The 17,278-nt window shown below is 35.6% G+C and overlaps 1 protein-coding gene across 2 annotated transcripts in view; it reads right to left on the minus strand.

The window, feature by feature from the left end:
- EFCAB3 (EF-hand calcium binding domain 3) overlaps positions 1 to 17,278 on the minus strand; it is a 498,542-nt gene that overhangs the window by 137,332 nt on the left and 343,932 nt on the right. The window contains exons 101-105 of one of the 2 annotated variants that reach the window (XM_070227127.1): positions 8,578 to 8,682; positions 7,931 to 7,984; positions 7,261 to 7,365; positions 1,395 to 1,448; positions 414 to 518 (exon numbers count right to left, since the gene is read on the minus strand). In XM_070227127.1, coding sequence (XP_070083228.1) covers positions 414 to 518; positions 1,395 to 1,448; positions 7,261 to 7,365; positions 7,931 to 7,984; positions 8,578 to 8,682 — 423 coding nt within the window. Of the gene's footprint in view, positions 1 to 413; positions 519 to 1,394; positions 1,449 to 7,260; positions 7,366 to 7,930; positions 7,985 to 8,577; positions 8,683 to 17,278 lie in introns of those variants that run through there. The other variant, XM_070227129.1, reaches the window with a different exon arrangement.

A 17,278-nucleotide genomic window follows, 5' to 3' on the forward strand; every position in this document is an offset into this window, starting at 1 on the left:
CTCACATATCTCTTCATAAATAAGATCAAAACTAAGATAGAGAACATTCTTAATGTGGACAGTCTATCCATTCTTCTACACTGAAACAGACAGACCTCCTTTCCCACTCTGAGTTCTCCCTTTCCTTCCTCTACTACTTGCTAATTTAACTTCTTTTTCTCTTTGCCCTGCTTAAGCTTCATTTATCTCCAAGTAATGATACTCTTAATGGCAGGACTCAGGTTTGAAGATATCATAGCCTCTCAAAACTATAAACCTAAATGTCAAAGGCATAATTTCTTTACAACTAAAGGTTGATCTTTTTGCCTTTTATATTTTTATAGGAAACCAGATGGGTCCATTTTTATGATGTACTCACACTGAAGTTGACACCAGCACAGAGATACATACATGGTAGTACATAAAATACCTACCAGTAATGGGCAATATTTTCAACAGCTCCCAGAGTTCCCTTTTTGAGAGCTCTATTCCCATGTTCCCCAGAGCTTTGCGTATGTTTTTGGCTTCAACTTTTCCTCCTTTAAAAGATGGGAATGGTAACAGATGAGAATTGCCTACTGACTCCAAATGATGAAGTGTCTAAGTTTGTACAGGATTATCTACAGTTTTCAGAAGTTATTTCTGTAATTCTTTTTTTTCCTGCTTTTTCTCCCCAAATCCCCCCAGTACATATTTGCATATTTTAGTTGTGGGTCCTTCTAGTTGTGGCATGTGGGACGCCACCTCAGCATGGCCTGATGAGTGGTGCCATGTCCACACCCAGGATTCAAACCAGTGAAACCCTGGGCCTCAGAAGCTGAGCACGCAAACTTAACCACTCTGCCCCCGGGCTGGCCCCATTTTTATTCTAAATAAAATATTTATTTCTAATGCTCTTAATGACCTCAGAGAAGTTGACTGAGCCCACAGTAAAGGGATATATAGGAGGCAAAGTGATCTAAGTTATGTATAGGCAGCTGCCTAATCTAACTGTATTACCATCAGGTAAAATCTGTGTTACTCTTTGCTTTACCTGAATTATGAAATTATCCTCACTGACCACATTATTTGTATTCCTGTCAATGTTTTACCTTAACATTTACTGGGTTACAGTGGATGCTAGGTAAATATTGTGAATGAATGAACAGGTATATTGCCTTTTGAAATGAATTACCAAATAAAATCGAAGTTTCAGAGAATATAAAACTTGTTACCACAACTTGGCACCACAACATTTTTGCCAAAACATAAATAATCCAATGTAATCTTCGTGTCATTAGAATTAAACTTTAATCATTAAAAAATTAGAAGTTGAACGTCAATTATAGAATAAGAAAACACAGGTTTAAATATGCATGTGAATGTGAAGTATTTGCATTTTAATTTTACATCTCTTCACAAAACGTCTTGCTCACCTGTGAATTTCTTTATTTCTTTTAGCAGTTTATGCAGATCAGTCATGCCCGAAGCTAAAAAATAAGCCACAATTCAGACAGACGTAATTGTGTACTGATTCAAAAAGAGTGTTAAATAGAGCAAAAGAATTGATTTTTTCTTTATGATTTGTTGCTGAATTATATCCTAATGACATACACAGATGAGTATGAAACAGGGAAAACTACTCTCTAAGAATCTTAACTATTAATTTCTTTCTTTATTCTCTCCTCTCAACCCCTACACACTGTGGAATGTCTCCCTCCTTAGGTATGCTCTCTTCACGTCACACTATCTACCAAACTAGATCCCAGGAACAAGAGTAAAAAGTTTCAATTTCCTAATTTAACACTCTCCCAGTATGGGAGACACTCTCAAGTTAGCTTAATCTATCGCATTTTTTTTTCTAGTAGACATGTTCATTACATACTAAAAAATTGTGAGTGCCTTAAATGAAAAGAATTTATCTCTTTATTCTATATCCTATCCAGACATCCTAACTCAGCAAGTAGCTTAAGGCTTTGCACATAGCAATATTAAACACTTTAAAATTAAACAGTAGAATGGAATGTATTATAATGACAGAACTAGCTCTTAAATCAGTATATTTTTCCAAAATTGCAGATGAAGTATATTTTAGGGTAAGAAAAAAACCAGAAACTATGCAAATTATTGGTATTTTCTTACAAAAAAAGAATACACTATTTACTATTATGGAATTCCATTCTTCCCTGGGGATAGTTTCCAGTTCACCATCTCCATACATTTAACTAGCAGATTTGCACTTTGTGGGCCCTTACTACATATAGCACAATGTATTTCACATAAAACTTCCATATCGGTGATAACTATCAGTTAACACCTATTGATTAACACAACTGGAAAGTCCTTGTTGAGAGTCTTGAATAGTGGCTAAATAAACATATGATCTAAATAATTCAGCTTCTCATTCATTCAACAAACATTTACAGAGTATCAAATATCTGAATGCATTGTGCTAGGCACTAGGGGATACAATAATGAGCAGTATGGGAGACATGTGACATGATTCCTGTCCTCACAGAGCTTTCATTTATTACTGATTTCACTAAATCTAGGTGAGAAGAAATTTTTGATTTTTCTTTCAGCTTCTCTATCAGAACATGCTTCCAGACATCTCTTTTATTTTTTATTCTAAGATAGCAAGGAAAATTTGTGCTAGTTTCACAGGGTCTACACCAAAGGCATAACAGCTAATCACGTATGTGAAAATAATGGAAATCATTGAGGGATGCAGAGTACTATTTATTAGAAATGGGTTTATAAATGCTTATCTTTGCTCCATATGTACCTAATGAGGACATCTCTAGCCTGAGAATTAAACTCAATAGCTTCTCACCTCTCAATTTTCAACTTGGGATCTCAGTCTAAATTTCAGTTATTTAATTCTTTTCTCAAAAAAAAAAAAAACAGTTTGATCACTTTGTTGGCTGGGGTAGTTTTTCAAAATGTTTTTTACTATCTGCAAGTATTTATTTCCTCCCCTTCTTGGAAATCTCACTAAAATGATAGGAAAGGAATAGTAAATGTTCACATTTACAAAGACAACAATATGGGAGAGGAGATACCAGTGAAAAAGAGACTTCAAAAATATTTGGGAATTAAAATCCAAGCAAGGAAGTGGTAGTTAATTTAGCAGAGCTGAGGAAATTATAACATGAAAGCCTATGCTGTCAGTGCTGTTGAGTCGATTCCAACTCCTAGCGACCCTGTGTAACAGCAGAGAAGAACCCTGCTAAGTCTTTTTGAACCATTCTCTCATCCTATGTCACTATACTCGACAATGCTCCACTGCTATTCAGAGGATTTTTATGGCCAATTGTTTTGGAAGTGGGTGGCCAGGTCCTTCTTTCCAGATTCTGGAAGCTCTGCTGAAACTTGTCCACCATGAGTGACCCTGCTGGAATCTGAAATATCAATGGCATAGCTTTTAGCATCACAGCAACATGCAGCCACCACAGTATGACACAGTATGACAACCTGACTGGGAAACAAACCTGGGCTGTGACAGTGAGAATGCCCCATCTTAACCACTAGACCACTGCATCTGGCTATGAAAGTCTATGAGGGAATATTAATGAAAAGTGGCATAATTCATATAGAAGAATCCTAGAACGTTTCAAGATGTGGAGAGTACCGGGGTGAGGTATAGGGATGAACATAAGGAATTGCTTGGAAGTCTGTACACATGGGCAAGTTAACAACCTTCCCCTACCCTGCCAGTTACTACTCCTTCTTTCATTCCCATTTCCTCCAAATTCTACTCCACCATCACTACCCTCCCTGACACCCTTAAAAACTAGAAATGTGTTCTCTGGAGACATGGAAGCAGAGAATCTCTGGACTCTGGGAAGCTAGGCACAGTAAATGTTAGGTAAGGGGATGAAAATGGGGACCAAGTGAATGTTTATAAGCTGAAGTGGTATCCCTAGCCTCCTCCTCTATTTTACTCTGAGAGTACCAATAACGAGACACATAATCATCAGGCAGGTGATTGCAAGATTCTTCTCTGGAGTATCCAAATGGCCCCCAGAAAAAAGACCTTTGGATACTGACACTTGGAAATTCCCCAATAAAAAGACTGGGCCCCTACATTAACCTTACCAAGAAGTCTAACAGTTGACAAGCACCACTCATGTAGACAGAGCTTTGAAAAGGCATTTAAATGCCACTAGTGATGAATCGAGGCAAAGATAACCAGATATTTGAGGAAGGTTTCCAAAATAAAAGAGAGACCTAAGCAAATAAATATATAAACACAAACAAAGAACCTGGAAGAAATAAAGGCAATGTAGGGAGGAAAAACAAACATAAAATAAACTAACACTCTCACAGAAATTTGAGAAAATATTACACCCAAAACATAACAATAAGATATTCTGCAAAGCAAACGATCAGATAAAAAAATGAGTTCTTGGAAATAAAAATACAACAGCAGAAAGTAAATAATTAAATAGGAGAGGTCGGAGATAAAATTGAGGAAATCTTCGAGACATAAGAGCAAAAAGACAAAGAGCCAGTCAACTTGAAAACCAACAGGTCCAAATCTGATCAATAGAAGCTCCAGATAGAGAGTACAGGAATACAGAGAAAAGGAATTTATAAAAGATACAATAAAAGAAGAAATGCCCATGCTGGAAAGATTTCCTCGGCAGTGACCAGTGTGTGTGTGTGTGTATGTGCGTACGCATGTGTGTCTGTGTGTGCAGTTAAGAAACAAAACAAAACAGGAAAAGCAGAGAATTTGATGGCCTTGTGAGGATTTTCAGCCCAGATTTTCATTTCCTGGGTGGTTCAAGAAACTTCAAATTACGACTTTGGTTATAATTGAAATGTCCCGACAGACAGTAAACTCAAGTGAATAGGAAGTAAAACAAATCCTTTCTGGAGGAATGCACTTTCATTTCAGGTCTCAGAGAATTCTCACAAGTAATTTTTCAATGACATTGAACAGCATGTAGCAAATAACCAAACAGAAGGAAACCATAAGGAAGAATTAGAAGAAACAATGGAAAGCAAAAAAGAAAAAGAAAAAAAGAACCACAAACAATTCACTTATTAGAATTATCAGACCAAGATTGTAATATAACTATGTAAACTTGAAAATATCCACAAGGAACAGAAAACTGAAAAACTTGACCTACTAGATTCAAAAGAGAACTAAGTAGAATTTCTGGAAATTAAGAATACAAAAGAAAAGAAGCCCAAAAAGAATACAAGACAAAATACAAAAAGAATACAGACAATGAAACCAAGAAGTAAATAAACAGATACAATAGGAGGCTAGACATAGTTGAGGAGTTAGTGTACTGGAAGTTGAGTCAGGCAAAATTATCCAGAATGGAGCACAGGAAGGAAAAAATATGGAAAATACTGAAGAGAGGCTAAGTGCCATGGAGTATAGAGTAAGAAGGTTTAACATACATTTATTTGGGGTTCCAGAAGAAAAAAAGACTCATAGGATAGAGACAATATTGGAAGAGATGATGGTCGTGAATTTTCCAGATCTGATGAAAGATTCCATTTTCAGACTCAAGAAGTACAATGAATTCCAAGGAGAATAAATGAAAAGAAATCCATTCCTATCTTCCACATCATAGTAAAACTTCAGAACCAAAGATAAATGTCTTAAAAGCAAAAAAAAAAAAAAAAAAGGTATCCTCCAAGGACCAATAGATTCACAGCTGACCTCATCACTTCTCATCAGCAACATTAGAAAGCAGAAAATAGTAGAATGACGTGCTGAAAGAAGATAACTGTCTACCTGGACTTCTAAACCCAGAGAAATATCAAGAATAAGGGTAAAATAAAGATATTTGTAGGCCAAACTCCTTCCTCCCCAAACCAGTATTTGTCACTAGCAGATCCTTAATAAAGGAAATTACTTCAGGCAGAAGAAAAGTTATCCCAAATGAAAGGTGTGAGGTGAAAGAAAGAATGAAGAACAAAGAAAGGTAAACGTGGGTATATCTGAATGAATGCTGGCTTTATAAAACATTACTACTAATAATGTTATGCTAGTTCAAAGAAAACAAGATAGTATTAAAAGACATGAAACAACATTAATGTAGGGAAGGGAAAAATGGAGTTAAAATGTTCTTAGGTCTTTGTATTATCCAGGAGGAAATTAATTTGGAGCGGGACTAATCTGCAAGTTTATATCGATTTTCTTTAGCAAGGCTCAGCAATAGAAGTGGAGATTTGAATGACAGAGTTGATCAAATGTTGGCAGTTTTACAGAGCAAGTTTGAGAGAGTAGTTGGACAGTGAAAGAAGTAAAGTTAAAAGAGTTCCATACAGGAAGGAAATGGAGAAATTCAGGGACTATTATTTTTGGTGAATATGAGGGGTACATTTCTTGTTAAAAAGAGTGAAAAAAATTGGAAGGCTATTTTAAAGAGAAAGTAAAGCAGTGCTGTTTAAGCTTCCTAATGAAGGGAAGAAATGAGCCTAGGAATAATGGAAGCCAGTGCCAAAACACAGGGGGAAGGGATCAGGAAGCTGGTATATCACAAAGGCATAAAGAAATTGTTGGTTAGCAATCTTGGGAGCTTCCCAGGTGAAATCTGAAACTGTACAGGTGCTATGTACCTGCCCCTGTACACAGAAGGCAGGGATAGCCTGAAGAAAGAGGCAGACCACTCCAGATTGGTAGGTGGCAGGTGTAATAAGCAAGGTATTACATACAAGGCTTGTCCGGGGCGGCTGCAAGACAAGTAGATCTCTGCACCCACCCAACAGAATCTTAAAGTTTATATAGAGGCTTTAACTGGGTTCAGTCACGTACACCGTTCAGAAGGTCTCAACAACACATTACTCTCTCAAGTCTACGTCCTTGAACATGGTTCCCACTGTGGAAATGGTGGGCAGAATGTAAGTTCAAAGGACAGGGGTCAAGGTGAGGAGCCTCCAATAGCCTAGGTCCAGCTCCCGGGTCAACTGGTGTTCATGTCCTCTCTATTACTTCCCCAACGGGAATGTATAGCTGGGTGACATGATTTTTTTAAAAGATATCTAGATCATGTAATTAATCTAAAATTAGCAATCTTTTCTTTATGGGTAATAAGGGTTCCTTCAGCTTCTTTCAGGTAAAGACGTCACCTATCACTTACTCCAGCACATGTACCACACACCCTGAGATTAATGAAAATACATCAAATCAAAACACTCTTATTTTAGGACTGGGTTCTTCTCTAAGGTTTAAAAACTCGTATTAGCACCAAAGCAGATCTAGTTCCAGGAATTCTCATACATAAGCTTATAAGTCTAAATTTCTCTAAAAGGGCTAATCATATCTATGATGCTTACAATCAACAGGTAGGTTTTGTGATAAATCTTTAAGTTTCTCATCTGGGAACTTGATTTTCATGTTTTCCAAAATGTTTTCCAGGTTACTGACATCAACCTTCCCACCTAAGGAAAGAATCATGAATACAAGGGAGATTTAACAACTACCCTAAATGAGAAAATTTCAATTAATCCCCATGTGCCATGGCTGTCGGCAAAAATATCAATGACCCAACATGTTCAAGAGCAAGAAGGTAGACAAAATGGAATTAGAATCGTAAATTCTTCCCTGGTCTTAGGACAATCTTACAAAGCACAAACTCATTCTCTAATGAATTATAATGGTGGAGACAACAATTGAAAACTTCCTTCTGGTGGGTAGGGCATAAAGCTCAGTTTAGTTTGTTAAGTTACTGAAATGCCATGAACAACTGCCCATTCTTTACTTCACATTTTCTATGTAGACCCAGATTTAAATCTGCTTTCCAAATGAATTTTACAAAAGCCAAACTTAACAAGTAGCAAAATGAAAGACTATTTGAAAAAGGCAGTATGCATATTTGAAAGAGCAAAATAAATATAGAACCAATTCATATAAGAGGTAGTAAGATCCACAAGAGAACAACTAGACAATAATACAAGTGTGAGGCAGGAGAATGTTATTTATCTTTCTTCTCATCGTGCTTCTTACCATTGAAAGATTTCACACCATCGAGCAATATATTTTCATATATATTTCCATCATCTGTAAGAAAAGGCACAATTGACATCACATATAAAGTGATATGAAGATTTAGAGAGATAGTACAAAGGTATCATTTCACAAAGATACTTTTAAATGATTTGCTTTAGAAATAACTTTGATTTTTGCCCTCCAATGAGTTTGAAACCATGGAATGGAGAAAACTCTGAGTGCTGTGTCCGAATGAATGCAAAGCCAATAATTAGTGGCAAACACTATAATGGAATATGAACATGTCTTTTTTTCACTTTTCTTTGACTTTTCCTTCTTCCTCCTATTCTCCTATTCCTCCCACCTTCACTTTTTTTTCTTATATCTTTCAGCTTAAATTTTAGTTCTGAGGGTAGAACCAAACATAATAATATAAATTTTTATATCCAATGGCAGGATTCAAGAAAATAGCGTTGCTGATTCCCAAAGAAAGAACTAAATTACACTTTCCAAAGGAAGAACAAGGTCATGCTAAAATTTCTTGGTCATTCTTTTTGTTGTTTTTGAATTGGGATGTCTAATAGGTATAGTTTTTTTAAGTTGTCTTAAACACACAGGACTAACCTTAAGGCCTCAAAAGCTCTAAAAGTATTTGAAATGCTTACCATCAACTTGCAGAGTTTTCACCAGTTCCAAGTATTCTTTAGGTGTGAATTCTATCCCAATGCCTTCCACAATATTTTTCACATCTTTGACATTAACTTTTTCTCCTTAAAAAAACAGAAATGGCAAGTAGAGTTGACAATATTAAGAACTATCTAATTATTCAAAAATATGAAACAAAATAGTCAATGTTTATACATCACCATCACCAAAAGACAAAGGTACAATAAGACCTTCCCAATTAAGAAAAGTGCAGGCAGAGAATTAGAACTTAATCCCTTGATCCTAGGAAAAGATGTTCTTTCATAACATTGGGGATAAGAAAACACAGTTCTCAGTAAATTGGGGATTTAGGTAATTGTCTTGTAAATTAGAATGTAAAGGTTAACCTAATATTGCTCTTTCTTTTCCCCAAAATTATTAGATGATTTGGCCATTATCTATCCTAATTTTTACTTCAACTATTATTGTGATCTAGGTCAAGGATTGGCAATCTTTCTGTAAAGGGCAAGACAATAAATATTTCAGGCTCTGCAGGGTATATGGTCTCTGTTGCAGCTACTTAACTCTGCTGTTGTAGCATAAAAGCAGCCATTAATAATACATAAAGAATATGACTATGCTCCAATAAAAATTCATTTATAAAAATAGGCAAAGGCTAGATTTGATCCACGGTCAGTAGTTTGTTTATCCCTGATACAGATTTTGACTTTTTCAGTGGTGAAGATCTGAAGTGTATTATTATTGGTAAATATTTTAGAGGATATAGGACTTGCTACTAACAAATGAAAAACCATTTTTAATTCAAATAATACAAAGACTGACTTTGGACAATTAGACACAAGCATTTGTAACAACGCCCTTGAAACCACCATCTAGGTGAAGAAATAGGACATTGATAGCACTCTGGAGGTCTGTTATACTCTTTCCAAACTACTATCCATATCTTTGTCTAGAGGTATCACTATCCTGACTTTTTGGACAACAATTTCTTTCTTTTATTTATATATTTATAATCCAAGTTAGTATGCTTAATCACTGTTAGTTTTGCCTTTGGTCAAACCTTGTAAGTGAAATCATACACATACTATTTTCAGCGATGTACTGGGAAGATGGTGGCTGTGGGAGTGCAGGCCATGGGGGTATGTTATTTGTAGAGAACTTAAAAACAATAATAACATCAATTAAAAGTAAGTCTACCTCTTACTATCACTACATGCTGGCATTCCATTAATTTCATTCAATGTCATTCATAAATACTTTTCCCTACCAGAGTAGATTGTCCCCATTACATCTCCTCACCTTTGTATGCCACTTTTGTGTCTGGCTGACTTTTTAAAATTGAGATGAAATTCATGTTAACACAAAATTAACTATTTTAAAGTATGCAATTGAATGACACTTAGTACATTCACAATTTTGTGAATCACCTCTATCTAGTTCCAAATATTTTTATCACTCCAAAAGGAAACCCCATGCTTATTAAGCAGTCATTCCTTATTGTCCTCCCTCCCAGCCCCTAACAACCATGAGTCTGTTTTCTGACCTATGGATTTACCTATTTCTAGTCTCTGTGATTACCTGTTCTTATAAAGGGAATCAGACCATATGCAACCTTTTGTTTCTGGCTTATATTACTAAGCATAACGTTTTTCAAGTTAATTCATATTGTAACATGTATCAGTACTTCATTTCTTTGTGTAGCTGAATAATATTCTATTTTATGGTGTTATGGGCTGAATTTTGACCACCCAATATTTACATGTTGATGTCCTAACTCCCAGTGCCTTATAATGTGACTGTATTTGGAGATAGGGTCTTTAAAGAGCAAATTAAGGTAAAATGAGGTCATATGGGTGGGCCCTAATCCAACATGAACTGGTGTCCTTATAAGGAGATTAGGACATAGACAACACAGAGGGGTGACCATGTGGGGACACAGTGAGAAGGCAGCCATCTGCAAGCCAAGGCGAGAGGCCTCAGAAGAAACCAAACCTGTCAACACCTTGATCTTGTACTTCTAGCCTCCAGAATTGTGAGAAAATAAATTTCTGTTGTCTAAGCCACTTAGTCTGTGGTATTTTGTTATGGCAGCTCTCACAAATTAACACATATGGATATACCATATTTTATTTATCCATTCATCAGCTGATATACATTTGGGTTGTCTTCATTTTTTAGCTATTATGAATAATGCAGCTATGTATATAAAACCAACATTGGAATTGCATATACATAGCATGACTCTTTGATGTGCATTTGTTCAATTTTAGAAAATAATGTCAAATTTTTTTCCAAAATGGTTGTACCAATTTACACTCCTATCAGTAATGTATGAGAGCTCTACTGTTCCACATTCTTACTGTCACTTGGTATTATCGGTGTTTCTAATTTTTGCCATTATGGTGGGGTTGTAGTGATTTCCACTTGCTTTTCTCACAAATAAAATGTTTAGAGGTGATACATATAGATATAATTGTTAAGAATCAATGAATGAGTTAAACAGAAAAGTAGATATACCTGAAAAGAAAATCAAAGAACTGCAAGATAAAGAACTCTGCAGAATCAAAAATGGTGAGATAAGGAAAAAAAAAACTACAATGGAGGGGTTAAGAGATACAGAGAATAGAATGAGAAGGTTTAACACATATTTAATCAGAAGCTAAACAAACATAATAGAGAAAATGGAGGAGAGCAAATTTGAAAATATAATGAATGAGAAATGTTCAGAATCATTGAAGTCATGAATACCAAAATAAAGTACAACATATACCAATCAGGATAAATGAAAAAACCCACACCGAGACACATTATAGTGAAAATACAATAAAGAGAAGATTTTATAACTTATTTATATTTTATTTTTTAAAGGCGTAAAATGTGATAATTTAATATACATATACATTGTGACATGATTATTATAATCATCCATCACCTCCCATAGTTACCATTTCTTTTTTTCTGGTGAGAACACTTAAGATCTACTCTCTTAGCTATTTTCAAGTACATAATACAATTATTATTAACTATAATTACCATGCCGTACATTAGATTCCCTAGGACTTATTCACCACATAACCGCAAGTTTGTACCCTTTGACCAACATCTCCCCATTTCCCCCAACTCCTAGTCCCTGGTAACCACCATTCTACTCTCTGTTTCTCTAAGTTCAGTTTTTTTAGATTCTACATGTAAGTGAGATCATACAGTATTGTCTTTCTCTGTCTGACTTATTTCACTTAGCATAAAGCCCTCCAGCTTCATCCATATTGTTGCAAATGCAAATGGTAGGATTTCCTTCTTTCTTATGGCTGAATAATATTCCATTGTGGATATGTGCATGTTTCTATGTGTGTATACACACACACACACACACACACACACGGAAACAACCATACACATATAGAAACAACCTATGTTGTATGTGTATGTTTACGTGTGTATGTATATATATATATATATTCGATCACTTTTTTTAATCCATTCATCTGTCAATGAGCACTTAGGTTGTTTCCATGTGAATAACGAACATGGGAGTACAGATATCTTTACAAGATGCTGATTTCATTTCCTTTGCTGAGTCATATGGTAGTTCTATTTTTAATTTCTTGAGGAACCTCCATACTGTTTTTCATAATGGTTGTACCAATTTACATTCCCACCAACAGTGTAAAGGGTAGCCTTTTCTCCACACTTTTGCCACCACTTGTTATCTCTTGTCTTTTTGATAATAGCCATCCTAACAGGCCTGAGATGATATCTCAGTTGTGGTTTTGATTTGCATTTCCCTGATGATTAGTGATGTTGAGTACCTTTTCACGTATCTGTTGACCATTTTGTATGTCTTCTTTGGAAAAATGTCTATTCAGGTCCTTCGTCTATTTTTTAAATCGGGTTATTTGTTTGCTATTGAATTGTATGAGTTCTTTATATATTTTGTATAATAACCGCTTATCAGATATACGGTTTGCAAATGGGATTTCTCCCATTCCATAGATTGCTTTTTTATTTTGTTGATTGTCTCCTTTGCTATACAGAAGCATCTTAGTTTGAATGTAGTCCCACTTGTTTATTTTTACTTTTGTTGCCTATGCTTTTGGTGTCCTATCCATAAAATCATTGCCAAGGCTAATGTGAAAGAGCTTTTCCCTTATGCTTTCTTCTAGGAGAAACAGGTCTTGATAGCATCAGGTCTTACATTTAAGTCCTTAATCCATTTTAAGTTGATTTTTGTGTATGATGTAAGATAAGTGTCCAATTTCATTCTTTTGCTTGTGAACATCCAGTTTTCCCAACACCACCTATTGAAGAGGCTGTCCTTTCCCCATTGTGTATTCTTGGAGCCCTCACCAATGATTAGTTGACCATATAAGCATGGTTTTGTTTCTGGGCTTTTAAAAAAAAATTTTCTTGAGGTTACATTGGCTTATAACATTCTGTAACTTCAGGTGTACATTATTATATATCAGTTTCTGTATAGACTGCATCGTGCTCACCACCAATAGTCTAGTTTTTATCCGTCACCATACCTATGTGCCCCTTTACCCCTTTCGCCATCCCCCACCCTCTTCCCCTTTGGTAACTACTAATCTGTTCTCTTTATCCATATATTTATCTTTCACATGAGTGAATTCATATGGTGTTTGTCTTTCTCTGTCTGGCTTATTTTGTTTAACACCGTATCCTCAAGGTCCACCTATGTTGTTGCAAATGGGGAGATTTTGTCTTTTTTCATGGCTGAGTAGTATCCCATTGTGTATATATATATATATATGCAGCACATCTTCTTTATCCACTCATCAGTTGATGGGCACTAGGGCTGCTTCCATGTCTTGGCTGTTGTGAACAATGCTGAAATGAGCATGGGGGTGCATAGATCTCTTTGTAATATTGATTTCATATTCTTTGGATACATACCCAGCAGTGGGATAGCTGGTTCATATGGTATTTCTATGTACAATATTTTGAGAAATCTCCATACTGCTTTCCATAGTGGCTGTACCAGTTTGCATTCCCACCAGCAGTGTATTAAAGGTCCCTTTTCTCCACATCATTCTCCAATATTTGTTATTTTTTGTCTTGTTAATTATAGCTATTCTGATAGGTGTAAAGTGATATCTCATTGTAGTTTTGATTTGCATTTCCCTAATAATTAGTGATGTTGAACATCTTTTCATGTGCCTATTGGCCATTTGTATATCTTCTTTGGGAAACTGTCTGTTCATATCCTCAGCCCAATTTTTGATAGGGTTGTTTGTTTCTTTGTTGATGAGTTGTATGACTTCTTTATGTATTTTGGAAATTAACCCCTTGTCGGATATATGATTTGCAAATATTTTCTCCCAATTGGTGGGTTGTCTTTTCATTTTGCTCATGGTTTCCATTGCCTCGCAGAAGCTTTTTAGTCTGATGTAGTCCCATTTGTTTATTTTTTCTTTTGTTTCCTTTGCCTGAGTAGGTATGGTATTTGAAAAGATGCTGCTAAGACCGATGTGAAAGAATGGAATGCCTATATTTTCTTTTAGGAGTTTTCTGGTTTCAGGTCTTACATTAAAGTCTTTAATCTATTTTGAGTTAATTTTTGTGCCTGATATAAGAAAATGGTCTACTTTCATTCTTTTGAATGTGGCTTTCCAGTTTTCCCAACACCATTCTCCATTGTATGTTCTTGGCTCCTCTGTTGAAGATTAGCTGTTCATAGATGTGTAGTTTTACTTCTGGGCTTTCAATTCTGTTCCATTGATCTGTGTGTCTGTTTTTGTGCCAGTACCATGCTGTTTTGATTACTGTAGCTTTGCAGCATATTTTGAAGTCAGGGATTTTAGTGCCTCCAGCATTGTTCTTTTTTCTCAGGATCGCCTTGGCTATTTGGGGTCTGTTGTTGTTCTATATAAGTTTTAGGACTCTTTAATCTATTTCTGTGAATAATGTCATTGGGATTCTGATTGGGATTGCATTGAATCTGTAGATTGCTTTAGGTAATATGGAGATTTAAACTATGTTTATTCTTCCAATCCATGAGCATGACATAACTTTCCATTTCTTTATGTCTTCCTTGATTTCTTTCAATAATGTCTTTTTTTCCTTCTTCTTCTTCTCCTCCCCAAAGCTCCCCAGTAGATAGCTGTATATTCTAGTTGTAGTTCCTTCTGGCTCTGCTTTGTGGGACGCCACCTCAGCATGGCTTGATGAGCAGTGCTAGATCTCCACCCAGGATCTGAGCTGTCAAAAGCTTGGGCCACGGAAGCAGAGTGTGTGAAATTAACCACTTGACCATGGGGCTGGCTCCTAAATAATGTCTTATGGTTTTCAGTGTGCAGGTTTCTCTCCCTGGTTAAGTTTATTCCTAGATATTTTATTCTTTTTGTTGTGATTGTAAATAGGATTGTATTCTTGACTTCTCTTTATGCTAGTTTGTTATTAATGTGTAGAAATGCAATTGATTTTTGTAAGTTGATTTTGTACCCTGCAACTTTGCTATAGTTGTTGATTATTTCTAACAGCTTTCTGATATGTTGGGGGTTTTCTACATCCAGAACCATGTTGTCCACAAACAGCGAGAATTTTACCTCTTCCTTTCCAATTTTGGTATCTTTTATTTCTTTTTCTTGCCTAACTGCTCTGACCAAAACCTCCAGTACTATGTTGATTAGGAGTAGTCAGAGTGGGCACCCTTGTTGTGTTCCTGTTCTCAAAGGGATGGCTTTCAGTTTCTCACCGTTAAGTATGATGTTGGCTATGGGTTTGTCATATATGGCCTTTATTATGTTGAGATACTTTCTTTCTATATCCATTTTATTGAGAGTTTTTATTACAAATGGATGTTGGATCTTGTCAAATGTTTTCTCTGCATCTACTGAGATGATCATGTGATTTTTATTTCTCATTTTGTTAATGTAGTATATCACATTGATTGATTTGTGGATGTTGAACCATCCCTGCATCCCTGGTATAAATCCCATTTGATCATGGTGTATGATCCTTTTAATGTATTTCTGTATTTGATTTGCCAATATTTTGTTGAGGATTTTTGCATCTACGTTCATCAGCAATATGTGCCTGTAATTTTCCTTCTTTGTGTTGTCCTTGTCTGGTTTTGATATCAGGATAGTGTTGGCCTCACAGAATAAGTTAGGAAATATTCTGTCTTATTCAATTTTTTGGACTAGTTTGAGAAGGATAGGTATTAAATCTTCTTTGAATGTTTGGTAGAATTCTCCAGAGAAGCCATCTGGTCCTGGACTTTCATTTTTTGGGAGGTTTTTGATTGCTGTTTCAATTTCTTTACTTGTGATTGGTCTATTCAGATTCTCCATTTCTTCTTGATTCAGTTTTGGGAGGTTATATGAGTCTAAGAATTTATCCATTTCTTCTAGATTGTCCAACTTGTTGGCATATAATTTTTCTTAGTATTCTCTTATAATCCTTTGCATTTCTGTGGTATCTGTTGTAACTTCTCCTCTTTAATTTTTAATCTTATTTATTTGAGCCTTCTCTCTTTTTTTCTTACTGAGTCTGGCTAAGGGTGTGTCAATTTCATTTATCTTCTCAAAGAACCAGCCCCTCATTCATTGATCCTTTCTATAGTTTTTTTAGTACATATTTCATTTATTTCTGCTCTAATTTTTATTATTGCCCTCCTCCTACTGACTTTGGGCTTTATTTGCTCTTATTTTTCTAGTTCTGTTAGGTATAGTTTAAGATTACTTATTTGAGATTTTTCTTCTTTGTTGAGGTATGCCTATATCGCTATAAATTTCCCTCTTAGTACCATTTTTGCTGCATCCCATAAGAAGTTGGTATGTTGTGTTTTCATTTTCATTTGTTTCCAGGTTATTTTTTTATTTATCTTTTGATTGCTTCAATGATCCAATGGTTGTTCAGTAGTGTTTTGTTTAGTCTCCACATATTTGTGACTTTCCCAGTCTTTTTCTTGTAGTTGATTTCTAGTTTCACAGCATTGTGGTCAGAAAAGGTGCTTGATTGATTTCAATCTTCTTAAACTTATTGAGGCTTGTCTTGTTTCCCAATGTATGGTATATCTTTGAGAATGTTCCATGTGCACTTGAGAAAAATATGTATTCTGCTGTTTGGGGATGGAATGTTCTATATATATCTATTAAATCCATCTGGTCTAGTGCTTCATTTAAGGCAACCACTTCCTTGTTGACTTTCTGTCTGGATGATCTATCCATCAATGTAAGTGGGGTGTTGAGGTCCCCTACTATTATTGTGTTGCTGTCAGTTTCTCCCTTTAGGTCTGTTAATAGTTGCTTCATATACTTTGGTGCTCCTGTGTTAGGTGCATACATATTCATAAGTGTTATGTCCTCTTTGTGGAATGTCTCTTTTATCATTATATACTGCCCCTCTTTGCCTCTCATGTCTTTTTTATCTTGACGTCTGCCTTGTCTGATATAAGTATGGCAACACCTACTTTCTTTTGCTTGCCATTTGCTTGGAGTATCATTTTCCATCTCTTCACTCTGAGCCTGTGTTTGTCTTTACAGATGAGATGTGTTTCCTGGAGGCAGCACATTGTTGGGTCTGTTTTTAAATCCATCCAGCCACTCTGTGTCTTTTGATTGGAGAATTTAAACCATTTACATTTAGAGTGATTATTGATATATGGGGGCTTAATACTGCCATTTTTATCTCTTGGTTTCCCACTGTTCTATATTTCCATTGTTTCTTTTCCCTTGT

This window comes from Equus caballus, chromosome 11, assembly GCF_041296265.1.
Source record: "Equus caballus isolate H_3958 breed thoroughbred chromosome 11, TB-T2T, whole genome shotgun sequence".
NCBI lineage: Eukaryota > Metazoa > Chordata > Mammalia > Perissodactyla > Equidae > Equus > Equus caballus.